The sequence below is a fragment of the Lissotriton helveticus genome, chromosome 3_1, assembly GCF_964261635.1.
Source record: "Lissotriton helveticus chromosome 3_1, aLisHel1.1, whole genome shotgun sequence".
NCBI lineage: Eukaryota > Metazoa > Chordata > Amphibia > Caudata > Salamandridae > Lissotriton > Lissotriton helveticus.
The window spans coordinates 2,097,683,210-2,097,702,030 of record NC_136061.1 but is presented as its reverse complement, the minus strand read 5'-3'; the positions used below and the strand labels follow the sequence as shown (position 1 = coordinate 2,097,702,030).

Genomic DNA, 18,821 nt, shown 5'->3' with positions numbered 1-18,821 from the left:
ATTTCAGTATTTATTCAAACTATTTTTAGGTTGATTTTGAAAGGTATTCCATATTTGACATTTTTCAATCTTTCATCAATTCCAACATGTGACAAAGTCCATTAAATTCATCCAATGCATTTCGGGCCATTAATTGTGCCCTTCATCCGGTAAAAGACACTATAAAAATGAAACAAAAATGAACTTGCTGTCAGTGAATATCTATGTAGTACGTAAAACAATTGTATATATGGTGCTCTTGGGGGTGTGGGTTCGTGTGGGCAAGTGAAGAGTTTATGGTATCACCTTAAAAAAAAAAACCTGAATTCCCGTGTGTTTTCAAAGGAAGTATATCTGTGGTCTTACGTGTCACTGGCTCGATAAGGTTTCTGTAGGTAAAAAATATGGGGAAGCATGAATATTATCTTTTCCGAACGCCGGTATAGGCGTTCGGAAAAGAATTGATGCCGAGCAGACACCCCAACAAACCCTTTCATCCAACTCGCCAGGTTAGTCTCTATGCCTCACTGGAGGAGGCTTCAGTTCCCAGCGAATGGAAACATGCAATGGTGGTTCCATTGCTAAAGAAGGCCAATGCGGATTCTAATAACCTCTCTAACTTTCGTCCTATCTCTCTCCTTTCCTGTTATTCTAAAATTCTTGAAAAACACGTGAATTCTTCTCTCACTTCTTATGTTGAATCTTCTCACCTTCTTCACTGCTCTCAGTCTGGGTTCAGGGCTGGTTTCTCCACGGAGACTACGCTTCTCGGCGTGTCTGAGACCATCAGGAGACAGGTGGACAATGGGGAGACTGTGGCACTCATTTTACTTGACTTGAGTGCCGCATTTGACACCGTCTCCCACTCCATCTTATTGTCCACCTTGCAATCCGTGGGGATTGTTGGCCCTGCCCTGGCCTGGATTGCTAGTTTCCTTTCTAATCGCACTTTCCAGGTCTTTTCTGCTACCTCGGTTTCTTCTATCTACTCTTCCCCTCACGGTGTTCCCCAAGGGTCTATTCTTAGTCCCCTCTTCTTTAATCTCTATGTGAGACCGCTTGCTTTCTTGGCAGAGCAAGCGGGTCTCACAATATATTCTTACGCTGACGATACTCAAATCGTCTACTCTCTTTCCACCAAGAATCATTCGCCTTCCTCCTCTCTGCAGACCGGTTTGGAACAGATTGCCAATTGGATGCAGAGACATAAATTAAAGCTCAATGGGGACAAAACGGAGCTGCTCCTATTCGGTCCCAATGCACCTTTGTGGGGCCCGCAACATTGGCCTCGTCAGATGGGCCCTTTACCTACCCCCTCAGACTCTGCCCGTAATCTCGGGGTTCTGCTTGACAACCAGTTGTCATTGAAGCAACATGTGGTAAAGGTCTCTGCCACCTGTACTACCATCATCAGGTGGCTTAGAAAAATCACATGGATGCTCCCAGTGGATACCCTGAGAACCGTGGTCCAAGCCCTTGTTATCTCTCGGTTGGACTACGGGAATGTACTACTTCTGGGCGCCTGTAAGGAGGTACTAAAGAAACTTCAGGTTGTTCAGAATATGGCTGTGCGCTTGATATGTAACCTACCTGCTAGATCATCGGCCACTACCCATCTGCACAAACTGCATTGGCTACGAATAGAGAGCCGTATAAAATTCAAAGCTCTTTGTATCATGCACCGTATTAAAATGGATCTGGCCCCGAAATATCTATCTTCCTTGGTCCAGCACTATGTTCCATCTCGCACTTTAAGATCGTCCACCCAAAATAAGTTTCAAATTCCACGTGTGAAGCGAGCCAAGATGGGCGGACGTTCGTTCGCCTTTCTGGCCCCCTCTTTATGGAACTCTATGCCCCAATCCCTGCGCTCGGAAGTCTGTTATATGGCATTCCGCAAAGGTATTAAGACCTGGCTTTTTAACATGTAACTGCCTTGCCCATGTTTTTCTTCCCATCTTCCGTCTGCTACAGCGCCGGGAAACCTTCGGGTAGCTGCGCGCTCAACAAATGCAATTATAATAATAATAATAATAATAATAATGCTAAAACAATCCATTATCGTGTAACCGCGATTCACATGGAGACAGATAATATTCATGCTTCCCCATATTCTTTACCTACAGAAACCTTATCCACCCAGTGACACGTAAGACCACAGATATACTTCCTTTGAAAACACACCGGAATTCAGGTTTTTTTTTTTAAGGTGATACCATAAACTCTTCACTTGCCCACACGAACCCACACCCCCAAGAGCACCATATATACAATTGTTTTACGTACTACATAGATATTCACTGACAGCAAGTTCATTTTTGTTTCATTTTTATAGTGTCTTTTCCCTGATGAAGGGCACAATTAATGGCCCGAAATGCATTGGATGTATTTAATGGACTTTGTCACATGTTGGAATTGATGAAAGATTGATAAATGTCAAATATGGAATACCTTTCAAAATCAACTTAAAAATAGTATGAATAAATACTGAAAGGCCTACTGTATCCTCTTTCTAAACAGAGGAAAGATTGTGTGCACATAAGGATGGAACCAGTGGATCACAGGTTCCACAATAGAGTTATAGTTCAATAGACGTCGTGGGACGCTCGACGTCATTTGTGTAGCACCTATAAAATTGAAGAACACTGTTAAACTAGCTGTGCATCTACCCTACCAGTATTAGTGTAGGTGCTGAGACCACAATCACACACCACTGGAACTTCTCCATGGTAGGGAACTAGAGACTGTGGGCCAAATGGGCGAGCTGGCCTTAAAACATCTTTTCACACAGAAGAGCTATCCGAGATTTTATTTTTTGATGATATATCCCTCATGGTTCTACTCAACATAGTAGCTGTAAATACACAAAAATGTGGCAAGATGTCCTCACACACCACCAGGTGGGAGGAAGGAGCAGACGGGATCAGGTTTCTGGAGAGGAACGCACCTTGACAAACGTGTGACTACGGGGGTTCCTGAGCCCTTCCTTCATGGGGCCTGGATGACCAGATAGTGGGGTACATATGGGACAGATAGAAAGGGTGACCCGTGTCAACCTCTTTCACCAAATGGGCACTTCCTCTAATGGTAACTGGATGCTTTCTTCTTTGGTGATTTACATGCACTTCCCTGCTTGTCCTAGAAGGCAGTCTCTCTTGGGGACACCCACATGTTGCTCCGCAGGTTTCCAGTCACATGTTGTGCTTTCTGAGGCCAGTTTGTTAGCAAGTCACGTAAGGGCCACGCTTCCAGAGTCCAGCAGACGCCGATCAGCAACACTGTATTCATGCTCGGGAAAGATAGCTAATCAGCAACAGGAGGACGTGCAGCGAACCGAACCGTCCAGAACTAGGTAGGAGCCAGTGACAGGAAAGTAAGTTAGAGGAGCTGGTTGGATGGGGGAAGAACGTACTGTATGAATTTGATGGGATTACTTTGGTCTAAAGTTATGGGGAGGCTAATTCAGCTGGAATTAGAACGAGGATCATGCCTCTAATCAGTGCGGTGTGGGGAGACCTCCTTAGAGGTGTCCCAGCGCTAGGTACAGGTGTCCACCGGCCTCAATCCAGTTATCAAACCGTACAATTTTAAGCTATTAGAATTGGAAATACCAATGCCTTGTATTCATGTTTTAAAACCCAAAACATAAATAGAAGGCATTGTCATTTACAATGCCAATAGCTCGAAATCATGTCAATGCGAGACCTATTGCATTGCAAATGCTTGTTCATTATTGAGATCTTCACAATTTGGAAATGTAGTTGAATTTAATATTTTTGTACATCAATAATTACTATTAATATGCACCTTCAGACCTGATATATATATACCAAATTAACAAACTAGCAGTTGATACGAAATTCTTATGTGGTGTAGAAGTAAAGTTATGAGTGTTTTTAGTTAGGCCACATCTCTATTTAAAACTCCATCTTGAACAAGATTGCTTCTATTTCTGTCACTCACTCCAGCTTCCCCCATGCTCACATCTCCCCACAAGCTCAGTCAAGATGACATATAGAAGTTTGTTTCCACTGTTATGATTAAACTACTTCGATAAACCTTTTCTGTTCCCTATGACTTGTAACGGTTTTCATAGTTCTTCCGATGTGATCACTGGTCCCTTGATTCGCAGAAAGTCTTATTGTTAAAAATGTCATATTTGTTCGGTTATCTCCGGATGATGTTAGCATAGAGGGTGTTATATTATAATTTAATGAAATGAGGTGGTGCTTATGCGTTAAGGTAATACACTTATTATTCTTGTGTTCTGATTTGCTATATAAATTATACTTTGGTCTTACCATATGATTGTGCTGAATTGCTCATATTCTAGACAATAATTTTGTGAATTTGTGATGCAGATTAAAAAAATAAAAACATCTTTTTAGCTTTCCTTGATGCTACTAGGGATACTGTCGGACCATTTACTGAGTCTGCTACTTATTTAGGACTTGGAATATTTTCAGATTTTACATACTCTATATACCTCTGCTTCCTGACACGTACCCTGCATTGCTCATTTTTGAATTTATAAAATAAAATCCATTAACTATTCTTTGATCTAGAACTCAATTTTTGACTGGTTCCTTTGTTTTTACAATTGTTTTACCCTGCTAATTTGATGATCAGGAGGTGTTTTATTGTGCACACTAATCTGTGGGGATCCGTATGAGGTCAATTTTGGGATGTCTACATTTTTAGGTATGGTTTTGCTCTCACAAAAGCACACTCAAACCATACATAATACCTTTTAATGGGGCTTAAAGTATTTACATCTTCTTAGCTCGGGCGTGCTTGCAACGGTCAACATGTTACCTTGTGGTGTAAAATAGGTGTTGGACAATTCAGACTTTCATCTTTCTGAGTTGACTGTGAGTATTAGTGAAATAAGTTTGAAAACACAATACCTGATAATTCATTTTGTTATTGTTAATTATGTTTTTAGATGTGGGCATTTACCACAGTGATCTTAATTTGCCGTAGCAAAATTAGGTGGATTACGACAAAGGTACACTATTTATTTATTTATTTTAGTGGTTTTATCCTAAACGCTGTACAATAATAACTAATACCTGTGCTGTCATAAAGGCTCTGGCTGGCAGATTGCTCAGATGCTGTTTGAAGCCCTGCAGCCACAATTAATTGGCTTCATCTAGCCAAGATATAAAATATTCCCAATGTAATGAAAACGAAACTAAAATTACTTCAATTTGATTACAGATTTGATCTTTTCACGACAATTTACCCAGGACGTTTTACTCATGTTTTTTTGGGGGGGAGGGTTGGCGTTATAGCTCGGAACTACACATTTAACATACATGTCTATTTCTCTGAAACAAAACTTTCTTCTTATGCAACATGTTTAGCAGCCTAGGTTGCAATACTGTCTTTTATCCCAGTTTAGCATTTGTACGTACAGGGTTCTCTTCCCTAAATGTTAATTGTGGTAGGCATATACTCTTAGTCTGTAATGATTAGTGCAATGTGTTGTCCCTTCTCAACTGAAATGCTATTCGGTGTTTTTATCTTCGGGGGCTTCGTTAGGGCCATTTAAATGCAACCAGAATTTGTTAATCCATGTTTGTGTAGTTTATTAATTCTGTTTGGATCACTTTGTGCCAACTGTGAATATATGGAAAGACACAGAAAGGCGCTGAGGGAAAGACTAGACAGGTGGCACCAGGTCAAGGCAGCTGAAGTGGAACAAAAGTTAATGTTTGAGGAGGCTGGAGCGAAAGAAAGAATGGGGAGCAGGGAACCGGCAATGGGACTAGAGGAAAGAACTGAGTAGAGAATTGTGACAAATTACTAAAGAGGGAAGATGGAGATGAGAGCTCCCAGAGACTGGGATACAATCTGAGGACTAGGATGGAGAGGAACATCATTGAGAAGGGAGCTAAAGAGAGACTGAGAAGTCCATGACAGAAAGATTGAAGAAATTGAAAAGCTGGTACGAAAACTGGGGAGGGGTTAGGGCTAAAGACGGAGACGGAGGATGTGGTTGGCGGAACGAACGAGAGGATGTGAGCTGGAGAGTAATAATATAATGGGCTACGGAGAGACTGAGGTGTGGACTGGTCAGATAGACTTGAGTGTGGTATTTGTAGAGCAATTTAAGAGTGGGGCTGAAGAGAAAAGTTGAGGGTCGAATGGAGATACATACACAAAGCACACAGATGGACTGGATTTTAGTAGTTGTATTAGACATTATTTATTCCTTTATTGAGACTATAAGAACGGAGTATTGTGATTTGTGACACATGTTTTATTTCCCTTCTCTTTAGTCGATGGGCACCTTTTGCTGGCTGGTTTCCTTGGAGGTTGTCCTCAGCAGTGTACACAGTTCCCTTCCAATGGCTGTCAAGACCTCCTTGCAGCAGAGAAGTACATGCTGCTGAAGTTCAAGGACTGTGTAGAGTGCTGGAATACAGATTCACTGCACTCTGCAAGGCTGCATGGAAATCCGGTCTGGAAAATGGACCTTCCAGTTTACACAGAAAAAGGTACTCAGTGAAAGACAATGGAAACAAAGATGACTGTCTATAATTTACAGAATGATAGCTAACTGCATAAAAAGCAACCCCTATTTTCTATTGCTGCATTTGCAACTAAAGTATACCAGAGTGGATGGAACTTGCAAAACACAATAGTAACCTCAAAGTGTCAACTATTTATGACAGCTGAAAGACTCGGTAGCACTCTCCTCACCTTGGTTGGTTAAAAGGGTTCTTGTTGTATTTTTGATGTCTCCACCATCAACACCCTTCACGAAGCTTACTTTTGTGATGGGAAATATGGGCAGTTATGCATAATGGAATAACTAAATATAATTTTGCAACTCGTTACAATGGGTTTACACCCAACCATCCACTGTAAAATGAACCACATATTATTGATAATCTAGAAATGTGGTTGCGTTTGGGGAACCATAGTGTCCTAAATCTTAGAGGAGAGCCCAACAATAAACTCCTGTCCCCATTTGAAGTTTGGCAGGTCGAGAATTGTTCATTGCAAAGACAAAACTTCCATTATTCGTCATTTTTCACCTGTTAATTTGAGTTGGTATGTATATATTTGTTCACCCACTGGCTAGAGACCTTAACGGTTAGACTGTTACAGTTTAATCTGTGTTGTCATTTCTTGTTGTGGACGGTTTCATTCATCCCTTCTATAGCCTGTTCTCTAACTTCAATATGCTTTTGTAGTTTAGGTATTTGTTAGGTTTATGTGTTTATGATGTAAGAAGGTATCAACTTTAATTTAGACCGAGATCAGAGCGTTCATGAAGTCTCACGTTCAATATTCACAGCACTTCCACTGGCTGCAGATGGCTATGTGATGCCAAAGCCACCCTTCTTCAAGCAACTTCCTTGCGAGATCCGGGTGCAAAAGCTGGTGCTGGGACTGGAACATGCTCTGTTGTTGAGCGCTGATTGGGAAGTCTTCACATGGGGTTCTGGCAGGTAGGTGTGCCTGCATGTCTTTGGTGTCATTCCAATAGGGCAAGACACCTGCTACATTGGATTCAAATTTGATCTTGCACTCTAGCATACACAATACCACATACGGATGCTTAGTTGAGACTTTTCAATTAGCCATGCTTACCTATGACCCTCTTCCATCTGCTGCTCTAGAACGTTAGCCTCACCATACCACCTTCCTTGCTTTGCATTATTTGTGTGTCTAAGTTAAAACTACACCTTTCAACCTTTGTCAAAATATGTTTCGATTACACCTCACTGGTTCTGCAGACAGTTACCTTCAACATATTTGCCCTCTCATTTGAAGGAACGCATAATGAGAAACCATTACTATATTTTCCTGGTGCACAAGAGAATGGCTTAATGTACTGTAGATTGCATGGTTAATGATCCACCGCTAGACCACACCACCCAGGAGCTTGATTTAGAAAGAAGGAGAAAACCCACCTTTCGCACTAAAGAAAAGACTCCTCAAAACCCTGCTTAGTATTCTATACAATGAGCCACGTATAGGTCTAGGCCCTACTTTCAAGTTAAATCCGTATTTGTAAAGCGCAAACTACTCACCCTTACGGGTCTGAAGGCGCTGGGGGCCGTCGTGGAAATTAAGTGAGCTATTGCCCAGAGTCACATGGTGTCGAGCTGAGCAGCCGCTGGAGCCGGGGATCGATCCGTGAATCCTGTGCTCCGAAGTCAGCTGCCCTGGCTGCTGCACCACACCTCTTCACTCTTGATCTCTAATAGACCAGCAGTTCTTAACATTTTGATTGCTGAGGACCCTCACTGAATCATAACTGGAATCCAGGGACCACCAGCCTAAACAGTGTCTATGATTTGGATCTCAAAATAAGACACAAAATCCAAAAAACAAGTATACCCCAAATCAATGCTCAAATATTGAAACATTTTGTTTAATTCACAATCAAATATAGAAACAGTTTTCACATTTTCAATTTTGCTTATTTATTTGTATATATTTTAGAAGTTTTAATGTATTCATTTTAATATTATTTAGTTTTGGAAAAGAGTCGCAGACCCCCTGAGTAGGCCTTGAAGATCTCCAAGGTTCCTCGGAACAGAGATTAAGAACCATTGTTATAAACATTGCCAAACCTTCGCAGTCTAGCCTCGCTTAGATAAATAATTGCTGTTTTTGTCTCATCAGACATGGACAGCTTGGCCATGGAGGGCTGGAGAATGTGTTGGAGCCACAAGTTGTTGAGGCATTGAGAGGATTATCGATGGGCGATGTGGCAGCGGGAAGTTGGCATTCGGTCAGCATCAGTGGTAAATTTCAAAATTTCTCTATCACTTTGTCTGAGAATGACACAAACTGTGAGATTATTGCCTTTCAATTTCGAACAAATCTGTTTCATTATGAATGGCCAAAGGAAGGGTATATCACGGGTAGACCCACAAATATGCTATATACCTTGAAGAGATAGAGCGTCATATATTTAATGATCATCCTTAACCTTTAACAATTCCTTTCTCCTCTAAAGTTGAGTTCCAGGCCATGGCATTATAAAAAACTTATTGGGTCAAGGCATTGAAAATGATGGACAATGGGTTGAGGTTCATGTTGTCATGCTTAATCACTCAGCTGTCTTTCACACCATGTACCAGAACAGGCTACAGTATGTTTCATAGTAATCTTCAATTACATCTTCTAACTGTAACGTTGTAACAATACAACAGGTATGGGAGCAGTAATACATGAAGGGGTGTTCATTTTTGAGGTACGCAAATGCATTACTTGGCACAAACCATGATTAAATATATTTCCACTTTTATGAAACATTAATAAGCGGCATCTGAATAACACACAATCCACATACCTTTGTTTTTCCAATATTCTACAGTGCTCAAGACCTGCCCTTTTCTTTGCAATACTTGATGCACAGGAGGCTCACTATGTTTGGGCTTTGCCCCTCTTTGCAGTGACCAATCTGAGCCTCTTAGAGAGTTTAGTCTATCAATCTATTTGTAATTCTTCTGCAGTTTACACATGGGTGCAACGTGCAGAGAGAACAATTCTGCACTCAAGTAATATCATTTAGGGCATATGCCATCTCATTCCAGTATATTTCCAATATTCCATATCCGCTCATCTATCCACATCACACTGCCGACATATTAGGTAGCCCCATTTTATGTAGACAGTAGCCTATGCTATAATAAACATGGTGCCAAAATGTGAATTGTATAAGTCTAAACCTAGCTGCAGGGGCAGGCTCCCTCTGGGCCATGAAGACATCCTGACAGTTGCTGCCTTCGCTCTCTCCAAGGTCATCCTCCAGCAGCATTGCGTCAGATGACTGCATTATGAATGTTTTAGAAATCTGAGAGATCTTTTTTGGCGAGTATGGGGCAGCGCCGATTTTAGATGGCTTAAGATCTATGTTTTAGGTAAACCAACATTTTCCTGCAGTTTGGTAAAGGCTTATATGATAGTAATGGTAATTATATCACATAATGTAGAAATTCCCAATGCCCTCCATCCTCCAAAACCTTGCAACAGGCTACAGTATTGAACATTTCCATATCCGCCATCTCTTGGAGAGGTTCCTTCTTTATCTTTCTCTCTTAACAGATCAGTCTCAGCTACTACTTTTCACCTGAATTTACCATTGAATATAGGGTCCCTCAGTGCTCACGCGTTGTCTGAAGCCCTTCGCAATATTTAGGGGGCCATGCTGTTTGATCTCCTGCTACACTTCCCATTTTGCGTAAGTGCGAAGCAGGAGTCAAGGTAACTCACATATATACTGCTCTAAACTGCATCAAAGCCTTTCTCTCACATGTGGGGAACTTGTAATGTGTCACCTAGTGTTTAGTTTGTAATAGAATATATACCGGGCCCAAAGTCTGCAGCTGGCGCAACTGAATGCTGCTGCAACAAATACCAAGGCTGTGTGGTCTTGATTCCACATCATGCCCCTTTCATTCACCACAAAGGACCTGCTATCGCAGTTCAGGCTGGACTGTTCCCACGAGGAGCAGGGTCATGAAAGACGTGCATATGGCAGGGCCCAAACTTGGGTAGCGTAATGAGCAAAAGAACAATGGCTTAAACCAAGATGTCTTGACTTGGGATGAGTGGCTGAAACTTTTCAGTACTCTGTCCAACATCTTGTTGTGTTTGCTATGGGCTTGATTCCACCTCATGCCCCTTTCTTCCACCAGACAGCATTTCTTGCCTCTTTATCACAGTCTTGCAGATTCCTTTTCCTCCCTATTTCCTCCCTTAGTCACTGTTTTTCCGTGTTTCTCTTCCTGCTTTCCCTTTAGTGTGTTTTTATCACTCTTGCTCTAGGTCAAAGTGCCGATCCCCAAAAATGAGTGCTGATGGGCCCTACCCACAACCACTGGCTCAAATTAAGCACTGCTGTCAACCACAGCCCTCCCACCATGCTGAACTTTCTCTTGTTATTTGTTAAGTTCCAGCACTTGAACTCCTGGAAACCCTCCAGTGCAGCTCACTCCCTGACAACCAGAAAGCAGTCACATACCTCCCACTGTTCAGTACTGCCCTAAAATCCTCACTGCATCTGATCAAGTACCAAAGTAACATATGACCCTGTCTCTTCTACTCATACCATTCCACACTCACCTGCGTTCAACGCCTACTCTAAGAGATCCAAGAAAATAATGTGCAGGGAACAAAATGCATTGTAAATATTTATTCTTTATTTATAATGTAACTGTGCCTGTCTGCTCATCACTTAGTGATTACCTTTAGCAGTCTCTAAATGTACTTCTCAATCTGATGGTTTTCTGTTGTACCACTTGTTAGCATCTAAAGCGTTTTTGATGAAAATGCTGTTAGTTCAATAAATACGTATTCAGATCTACTTACAAGCCAGATCATTTTAAATACAAAAAAAGACGAAATATAGTAGAAGGGAGTGACTACGCCTTTGTGGAAAATCACTTGGCCAAATGTGTCTTCTCTGCTATAAAGAGGAAGGTGTTGAAAAAAATGAACCAGCTGCAGTTTCCTGTGAAAGAAGAGGGTCTTAACCATGATACAATCATACTTTCGAATAAAACGAAGATTTCCACACCATCTGTATTAAAGCCGCACCATTTTAAGACACACTTTGACCTATGTTCTATGTATACAAACTATGTAAATGGGGAAAACGACCTACACTTTCCAAGTTTTGAAGCTGCATTAGTTCATGTCATATCTAAATGTGATGGTCATAAAGTTTATTCTTCCAATTTCAGCAGCTAAATATATATCCTAACTGCAAAGACCAATATTTTAGGGTTTTCACTGAAGATGTAAACTCTGATACAAAGAACTGATTATTGCTTCTTTGGCTTAGTCAAACTGATCCTGGCCAGATATTGGCTCGTTCCCGTTCTAAGAGATAGGGTGCTGTGGAAACTAAACTCACATCTCATCTGTTCTTTGAAGAGCATATAAAGAGTCAAGCCATGAAGCAGTACCTAAAAGTCTAGCGTTCATTAGCTGCATAGTTGGCCAACTTGTAAATAGCAGGTAAATGATGACTGTTATACAGAATTAAGCAAATGTTCTACTTCCACTGACACGCTGTCAATCATTTAAATATGCTGCGGTCTTATGACTCTGCCAGTAAAGAAACATGCTTTGTGCAGCAGGAGAGCTATCAGTTGATTCCTTGTCCTCTAACCACCAATACTCCTCCATTTTTTTTATTTTTCTCTTATTATTCAGCTTTCCTTCTGGTTCTCTTACATGTTGTGTTTGCTCTAGTAACTCGATGTATTAGGAAGCGCAATTAATCAAGTGGATAACTAGTGTAGACTTGTTGCGTTGTTTCTGTCTTATTTACACCCTGTCCCACTTTATCCTTTATTCTACCAACTGGAGGTAACGAATTGTAATCCAGGACATCGACATCGGTCAATAAAGGGAGAATGCAAATAAAAAAAATTGCAAATATGAAGTCCTGCTCGTGTTGTATTTCTTCTTGTGCTTTCGATAAAATGTTTAGCCAACTGTCACCACTTGGTCAGAGTTGTCAATGTTATTTTTATTGTAAAACTAGCATGAGCTGATATTTTGTAGCCAAATCATACTACAGCTTAAGACTGCTTGAAATTTGGTACAGGTTTCTACATGTTGTTTCTTACAATTTCACAATGTTTTGCTACTATCAGTAATGCAGTGTGAACAGATCCCACTGTGGCAAAACAATCACTTAGATCTATTTTTATTTCTTTAAGTGGCAGGAGACCTATATATATGGGGATGGAATGAATCTGGCCAGCTAGGTCTTCCCTCGAAGAAACTGGTAGAAGACAGCCTACATGTACCTCGCATTACACAAAAAGAGCTTCTCCAAGGGCCACCGGGCTCACCCTCCAAAATAGCAGAAAAGACAACTGATACTGAAGAAGAAAATGCTGGTGAGAATGGTTTCATATAGTTGGAGTTGTTTGAATTCTAATGGTATCTTTTGCATAGTCTGTGCAAGAAGACTTGCATATATGGGGAAATAGAAACAGTAAAGCAAAGATATTTAATGAAGAATCTGATCACAAGTCCTCCCTCAATACCAATTGCACTCATATTTTGAAGCTCAAGACATTGACATGATGACATAATCTGGTTGGTCCTACTACAAAAGTGTCGGCCTAAATTAATTCCTCCACAGGAAAGAGCAAGAATGGATTTACAAATTAGACACAGTGAATAGAAGTTTAAATGTTATGTGTTCTTGTAAAGCGCACTATCACCCTCACAGAGGTATCCTGGTGCTGAGTAGGTTTGTTACCTAGCACAGCCTAGGATAGGTTGGAGAATTCAAAAGCTAGGCCATCGGCTTCATGTGGAATTCAGGAAGCCAGGAAGAGGCTCTGATGTGGAGTGCTTTACAACACTCATCCTAATAATCTGGCTCTGTGTATGCATGGAATGTGTGTGAGTAGGTGTCTTGCAGAGTGAAGGTGCCTGAGTGGTTGGTGGTAGGAGATGGGACTGTTAAAATAGGTGGGGCCTTGAATGTGTGTGTGGGGAGTTTGAAATGTGCACATTTGTCTATGAGGAGCCAGTGGAGATCCCTGAGATGTGGTGTGATGTGAGTTCTGTGAGGGAGGTTAGTAATGAGTCTGGCTGCAGAGTTTTGGATGGTATGAGTTCTTTGGTGAGTTGCTTGGTGATCTGGGCATGGAGGGAGTTCAGATAGTCAAATCTGCTGGAGACTAGTCTGTCGTGTCAGTTGTTTTTGGTGTTGCCTGGGCGTGACTATAAAGTATGCCTTTTTATAATCTTGCAATGTAAATAAATCTTTCCAAAATGCATAAATGACAGTGGGGGCAATCACGATATTGCCCTCGGTGTTCCCGGGGTCGACCTTCTAGGCCCAGATAGCACAAAATGGTTGCTGACTACCAGAGACACATTTCTGTTCTCCTGCTGCTGAGCCAAGCTCGAGACGAGAAAAGTGGAACAATAGGCATCCTGTCACAGGGAGGTGTGACCACCTCCCAGACAGGATTTCGTGTATTGGGACCGGGTGGGTGCGCTTGCGAGCGCCAGAAAGTCTGCATGAGGGGCACATTTGGTGTCCTTGTGCAGAGTCAAGTTCAAACCAGTTCCGGGTGTCGTCTCCCGCTCTGGCCCGAAACTGGACAAAGGACATGGGAGTAACCTCCCCCCTACCTGGGAGGGTACCCTGAATCTTCCCAACTCTTTCCCTAGGGTACTTAAGGGCTTACCTGGGTGTAGGTCCCTAGATTTGTTGTAGGATAAGATTCAGAACGGAAACCACTACACATCTACCGTCTGGGCACTCTGGACTTCGCTGGACTTCGTTTGGGTCTGACTTCATCTCCCTTTCAGGCTGCTGTTTCGTCTGTGCCTGTGCACCATACAGGATCCATGCAGGAACTGTGGAGCATCCAAGACACTTGAAGGAATCTCGCTTGAAGTGAAGGAGGCATTTGCAGGCACCTTAACACTGCTGACCGGTCTGCTGAACCTGAGCTCCTGTGGACTTCGAAGGATTCAACAACACAGGTGGTGGTTTCCTACGTCCCTCGAGGCCTGAGCTATCCACTCACCGAATTTGAGGCCAGAATCCTTCGTGGGGACTGTATTAACCGAACCCCTGTGCACCACGTACTTTTGCAAGTGCAAATGCTTGTTGGCAATTTTGCGATAAGTGCATTGGGCTCCCAATAACCCCAACCTCCGGCAACTTTTTCCACCAAGATCTTCAGCCATACCGCCTCGTAGGCACTGTGGCCTGCCCCTTTTGGTGAGCTGCTCGAGGTCCTCTCACAACCCCTGTGCCTCTGGCCTATGGGTCCATTTGAGGGTCACTGTTGTGTTCCCAGGGCTCCCTTGATTGCTTGGGTCTGCCCTGACTCCCTTGCTTGTGGGGAGTCTTCTGGACCTTGCTGGTCCCCATCATGCACCTTCTTGACTTCCTGCATGGGTTGCATTTGCCAAGGCTTGTTGGTGCCCTTGCCATACACCGACCCCTCAGCACTTGACCTCCTCCGTGGTACAGCTCTTATCCGACTCCAGGTTGTCCTCAGCGTCCTCTGGTCAAGGTCATTGACATAATTCCTGAAGCACCCGACATGGCAGGGCATTCATCTTTCAAATCTCCTGGTCACTCCCGAGTGACATAGACTCTGTCCCTTCTGCTTTCAGGTACTCTTCTACAAGAATCCACATTTGGATTCCTACAAACACTTTCTCCTCTTCCAGCAGCTGTACTTTCCTGAAGTCCTCCATTGGGTTTGACTTTCGTTTCCACTACCACTTCACCCCTATACCCCCAGCTTCCCTGGTATAGGTAAAGTGGGTACTAGGGTACCCATGGTTGGGGTGGCTCTCCTACCTTCTATCTTCCACGGGGTTACTTCAGGGTCCACTGGAAAGGGTCCTTAGGGCCAGATGTATGACCTGCCAACTAGCGACTTGCAAATTGCGTCACTTTTGCGACTTGGTATTTGGCATGTACAACAGTGTCGTGGACACTGTTTGCGATTCCCAATAGGATCGCAAAATGCGAGGCTCATGAATATTAATGAGCCACTCGCATTTTGCGACCCTATTTGGAATGGCAGGCCCTCCCAGGGATGGTGGCCTGCCGGGATCAGCACACCACCATGTCTGGGACTGCTTATAAATAAAGCAGATAAAGCACGTTTTTTTTTAATGCTGCCCGTTTCCTTAAAGAAAAACGGGATGCATGTAAAAAAATAAAAATGAAATGTTTTCCTTTAATTTTTTTAAGGGCTGGCAGTGGTCCATGGGACCGCTACCTGCCCTTAAAAATAATTTAGCATGCATTTGCAAAGGGGAAGAGGTCACCTGGGGGTCCCCAGTGATTCTACGTCCTCTCGGCATTGTCATGACTCGAGTCATGGTTCTTATACCACTTTCTTAGTATATGGTTTGGTCCCCCCCGGGGCCCACTGTGTGTTAGTGCTATTTACTGTGATTTCTTGCTAAAGTATTGTGTGCTTTGTGTCTATCTCCGTGTGGGAGATACTGTAACATACTAGATAGTGTTATATAATTAATACATGTTTTTATAAATCATTTGTGTGGTTCCTTTTCATTTAATTTATTCTATGCTATAAGATTGCATTCTGGGAAAACAAGCTGCTTTACACTCCTCCAAGACTAAGCCTGAAGGCTGCTCTCCACAGCTACCACTTAGAGAGCTTTCCAAGGTTGTCTAAGACCTCTTAAATCACCATAAGGGTTGTCTGGATTAGTGCAGGGTGCTACAATTACATTAGTGAACATCATGTACCAGGCCAGCTTCTCACAACAGCTTATTGATATCCAGTGGAAGCTTGAGAACCGTCGACACAACAATTTGCAGGTACTGGGAGTACTAGAAGGCAAAGAAGGAACCGTTATTTGTGTATACATGGTGGAACTACTACACACTGCTTTTCCAGAGCTAGAAGGATGGAACTGGTCCCAAGAAGTGCAACGAGTCCATAGGGTGCCCTATGTTCTTAAAGAACGTTCCGTAAAGATTCAAATCTGCAAGCAATTCTGGTATATTTTGAGAATTTTCTGCTAAGACAGTTAATGTTTGAGAAGGCCAGGCCTGAGGCTAAGTGGATCAGAAGTGATGTTTCATTCTTTGTCAGACATGACTTCTGTCTTATAACTGTGGAAAGAAAGTGAAGTTTGCGGCAATTAATTCAGTCCTTTCAAGATAATGGGATGCAGGCATATCTTGTGAATCCAGCACAACTGAAGGTTGTCAGGGGAGTGGGGGGGGTCAGACACATTTATTTTCCTCGGAAATTAAGGCGAAGGAATTTTTAATGGAAACAAGATAAAGATGGGATTTGTACTGTTACTGGAGGTCAAGTCCCTAGTCTCTTTCTGAATACTCTGTCCTTATGTTTTCTTTTCTCTCACAACCTAGAACTGGTTAGGCAACTTGTAATATGTCTCTAATATATGTATAAGCAGTAATGATGACACGTATTGGATAACGGGTGGGTGATGAATGGCTGTTGATAGCTAGTTGAAACTATGACTGTGGGTTGAAGAGGCTGCCTTCATCTCTTACACAGACCGATGAGTGGTCTGTACTATTCTCAGGAATAGGGGGGAAGGGCAAAAGGGGAGTTGGAGGGGTGCTCAGGGTCAGGGAAGGACGGGGTGGAAGGGGAGATGGTGGCAGTTGCAGGGGTGGGGTGGGGGCCAGAGGGGTTGGAGGGAATTAGGGGTGGAAAATATAACAAAAACCAGAGAAGGAGCAAAGAGCGATTTGCAGAATGTTGGCAAAATATGACTGAGAGAATAAATATTGGATGGGTATTTAACTGTATGCTTTGTCAATGTGGGAGGGCTAAATGATAAGGCCAAGCGTCGCTGAGATTTAAGATTAGTATCCCTGGATATTATATGCCAACAGGAGACATGCATCCCATGGGGCAGGGAGGGAAATATTATCAATTGAAGGGTATACTCTATTGGCTTGTTTGACTCAGAGCTCTAATATCAGAGTTTTTTTTTGTGGCTAGGAATAGAATGGGCCTAATAAGGCGTAAATTGGTGGATAACTATGGTAGATTGGCATTGGTGGAGTTGGATATGGGATTAACAGTACGTACTATAAATGGTTCAAATCAGGATGATGTTCAAAGATGTGTATTTGAAAGATCTGGAGGTGGAACTAGCATCCTGGTCAGATTCATTGATAATTTGTGGGGACTTGAATATACATTGGGCAGTGGATAGGCTTCAAGCGAGTAATTATCAAGGAAAAATGACACAAGTTAACAGGGCATTGACTTCACTTATGGTTAGTCACGGCCTGGTCAATGTCTGGAATGCTAAACATCCCTCTGACCCAGGCTACACGTAATTTTCTTGACCACGCAAAAAGTATGTCAGGTTGGACTACTTTTTGGCTTCTGGTAGAATGCTGGAGAAAGTAGGGATTGTTAAACTGCCGAAGCTTATGTCAGATTATAATCCCTTGGTTCTAGATGTTGTGGTCCACAGGAATCTTTAAAGGTCAGTGTAAATGGACCTTTGATAGAAAATTACTGGTAAATGCAGCATTTATAGAGTATATGAGAAGTTGGGGCATTGATTATTTTGACAATAGTAGGTATAGTGCCCCACGGTGTATAGTGTGGGATGCTTTTTAAAGCAGTGCCGAAGGGAGACGTAATTAGCTTTGCGGCGCATAGTAGGAAACAGCAAGAGGCTGAGAGTAGTAGCTTGTCAGAAAAATTAGGCGACTTGCAAAAAGAACACATGGTAAGGATTAACCAGGGATTAGACATAGCACTAAATCAGCTGGAAATCACAATGTTAAAAGCAGAGATAAATAGCTATTATACGCGGACAGAGACCAGACTCAAAGGTATGAATTGAATTTGGTTAATCAGTCGAGAAACTCCTAGCACTAAATACTAGACAGAGAAAACAACTAAGAATAATATTGCTTCGATTAAAAGAAAGAATGGGTCAATTGTAACCGATGCTAGCGATATCTTATGTGTATTTGAAGAATTTTATCAAGATCTATATAAGGACGAGGGCCAGGCGGCTGATCTTGGGATAGCTCAGGGGTTGGACTTGGGCGGAAAGACAGTCCAACCTATCAGGCAGGAATTGGAAGCTGACATTTCGCTTACAGAAGTATTAAATGCATTGCATCATTTGGCTTCAGAAAAAACAGCGGGCCCCAATAAAATACAACTGGAGCTATATAACGTATTTCAAATAGAATTTCCTCCTAGATTTGTTCCTAGGAGTACAACACAGAATCTGGGAAAGGCACGGCTATCGCTATTTTTCCTAAAAAGGGTGAAACCCCCATGACAATTCCACTTCGTATTGGCCAATATCTCCTATAAATTCAG

At 42.3% G+C, this 18,821-nt stretch overlaps 1 protein-coding gene across 3 annotated transcripts in view; it reads left to right on the top strand.

Moving 5' to 3' along the window:
* The window catches only part of RCCD1 (RCC1 domain containing 1), a 136,358-nt gene that overhangs the window by 51,202 nt on the left and 66,335 nt on the right, over window positions 1-18,821 (top strand). For 2 of the 3 annotated variants that reach the window (XM_078683263.1, XM_078683260.1), the window contains exons 2-5: window positions 6,264-6,482; window positions 7,289-7,442; window positions 8,626-8,747; window positions 12,681-12,863. In XM_078683263.1, coding sequence (XP_078539389.1) covers window positions 6,264-6,482; window positions 7,289-7,442; window positions 8,626-8,747; window positions 12,681-12,863 — 678 coding nt within the window. The remainder of the gene's footprint in view (window positions 1-6,263; window positions 6,483-7,288; window positions 7,443-8,625; window positions 8,748-12,680; window positions 12,864-18,821) is intronic. The other variant, XM_078683261.1, reaches the window with a different exon arrangement.